At 47.7% G+C, this 2,056-nt stretch overlaps 1 protein-coding gene across 1 annotated transcript in view; it reads right to left on the reverse strand.

The window, feature by feature from the left end:
• Positions 1-1,386, reverse strand: part of TEOVI_000476700 (variant surface protein (VSG), putative) — a gene marked incomplete at both ends in the record, with an annotated part of 1,518 nt that extends 132 nt beyond the window's left edge. Inside the window, one exon of the mRNA XM_067222521.1 lies at positions 1-1,386. Coding sequence (XP_067078622.1) covers positions 1-1,386 — 1,386 coding nt within the window.
• Between the last annotated feature and the right edge of the window lie 670 nt (positions 1,387-2,056).

A 2,056-nucleotide genomic window follows, 5' to 3' on the forward strand; every position in this document is an offset into this window, starting at 1 on the left:
GTTTTCTGATTTCTCTCCTCCCTCTGCCTGCTTTGGCTTGTAATTCGGGTCCACTACGCATGTTTTATTTTCGCCTTCGCTATTCCATTTACAACCATCTTTGCAGTTATTTTCTTTTCCTTTCTTTTCGCAAGTTGCGTCTGTTTCAGTAATCTTTGTGGTTTGTGTTTTTTGAGATTGACATGCTTTAGCGGCACTGGAAGATGCGTCGAACAGTTCCACTCTCTGGGCAATAAACGCCGCTTGGAGCTGTTCATTGCCGCTAATGTCTTTTAGTTGCTTGCTTTCCGCTGTTGTCCCTTGTATCTTCGTTGCTCCAGTGTTCACTATCTGTTCTTGAATTTTAGCTTTCTGATTGTCAGCTGTTCCGGCGACCTTGTCTATCATCGCTTGTGCGTCAGTTTTTGCTGTATTTTTTTTGTCCGCCGGGTATATAGCTTTGAGATATTTTTCTATTTCTTCTCCGGTCTTGCCGGCTCCAACGACGTGCAGAATTACAGATTTCGCGTCGGTCCCACAGTAAGTCTGCTTTTCAATTGTTGCTTTTGCTTCTGCCAGGGCGTTGTAGAGCTTGTGGAGCTGTGTCGTCGGTTGCTTAATTGCCCAGTCCGCCGCCGCTGTGTTGAGGCTTTCTAGTGTTGCTGTGCTGGCGCCGTCATGCTTTGCCGAGACCTTTAGTAGCCCCTGAAGTAGCTTCTGCTCCTTCTTTTTCTGGAAAAGGTCAGTTGCTGCCACTGTGTCGTCTGCGTTTTTTGCGAGTAAAGCACATTTGCTGGCTTGCGAACCTAGCAGACTTTTCGTTGACAGCTGTTTGAAGCCAGTTGCTGTCATGTGATCGCCCTCGAATGTTAGCTGTGCCGCTTTGTCGTCGAAGTCTAGTTGCGTGCATTCGTCGCCGTCGAGCGTCGTGTCGGCTGTTGGTGCGTCGCTGGCCGCCGTTTGCAAACAGTAGCCTGTGCTATCGCCGCCGGCGCCGGCCACTTTGAGTAGATTTATAAATTCTTCGATGTGTCCGGTTGTCTGAGCCGCTTTCGCTGTTGCGGTCAGCCCTTTTGAGTAGAGGTCCTCCATGTCTGCGCGCGTCGCTGATATGCAATTGTCCGCCGCCGCCGCTGTCGCCGCGTATACTATGGATTCGTTGCGGCCTGGCGCTTTGTATGCCGCCATTGTGGCCTGGGTTCTGGCTTCGGCAGCAGCTTCTATTGCTCGCTGCGCTTCAGCTGCTTTATGCCTTACCGCTGCTGGTACTTTTTTCAGAAATACTGCAAAGCTACATAAATGCTTCACCTCGTCCCATTTGAATGCATTATGTGCTGCTGGCTCCGCCGGTCTGCTTGCGGCGAGGCTTAGCACTGCTATCGCCAGAAAAATCCTGCTTTTGTGCATCCTCTTAGGCCTCGGCTGTAAGTCTAGTTTATAGGAGTCCGTTTGGTAATATGAACAGGTAAGGCGATAGAAAGAGGTGCATTATTGGTTAGAAAGGGGTTGCAATTGTTTGATATTCCTCTGCTTCTATTTTTAGTTTCTGCCGTTGAAGAATCAGCACTACTGGGTACAAACGGATAAAAACAAAGCGAATTAATGGCTTACCTTGTTTGTTGCGCCGTCTAACTGTTTGCCTCCAGGGAACGCTTGGCTTACCAGCTGTTTTGTCGCTGCCGCGGTGTTGCCATTTTCGTATATACAATACTTAGCCACTTGCCTGGTGTGTCCGTCGTTACAGGTGGTTAAATTGCTTGTTTTTAGGTATTAACATTTGCTATCTCGATGGGAATGCCACTGCCTAGCCTCCTGTGTACAGCTCACGTATTCGCCGTCAGTTTAGTGGTTCCAAACTCGCCTATAGACAATTTTGGTGTCATATTCTTCGGCACACTCTCTAAGCCAGAAATTACATTTTTAAAACCATTTTGGCGGCTGCTTCTTCCCGAAACGTTGGCAATTCTGCCATCGATTTGTTGTCGTTGCTAATTTATTAAAAAAGAAAAAAACAAGTAACCGAGTTGAGCAACTTTTACTGTTTCGTACAAGCCATACCTTCCTTTGCCTATACCTA

This window comes from Trypanosoma equiperdum, assembly GCF_001457755.1.
Source record: "Trypanosoma equiperdum strain OVI genome assembly, contig: ctg_1647, whole genome shotgun sequence".
In the NCBI taxonomy this organism is placed as follows: Eukaryota; Euglenozoa; class Kinetoplastea; order Trypanosomatida; family Trypanosomatidae; genus Trypanosoma; species Trypanosoma equiperdum.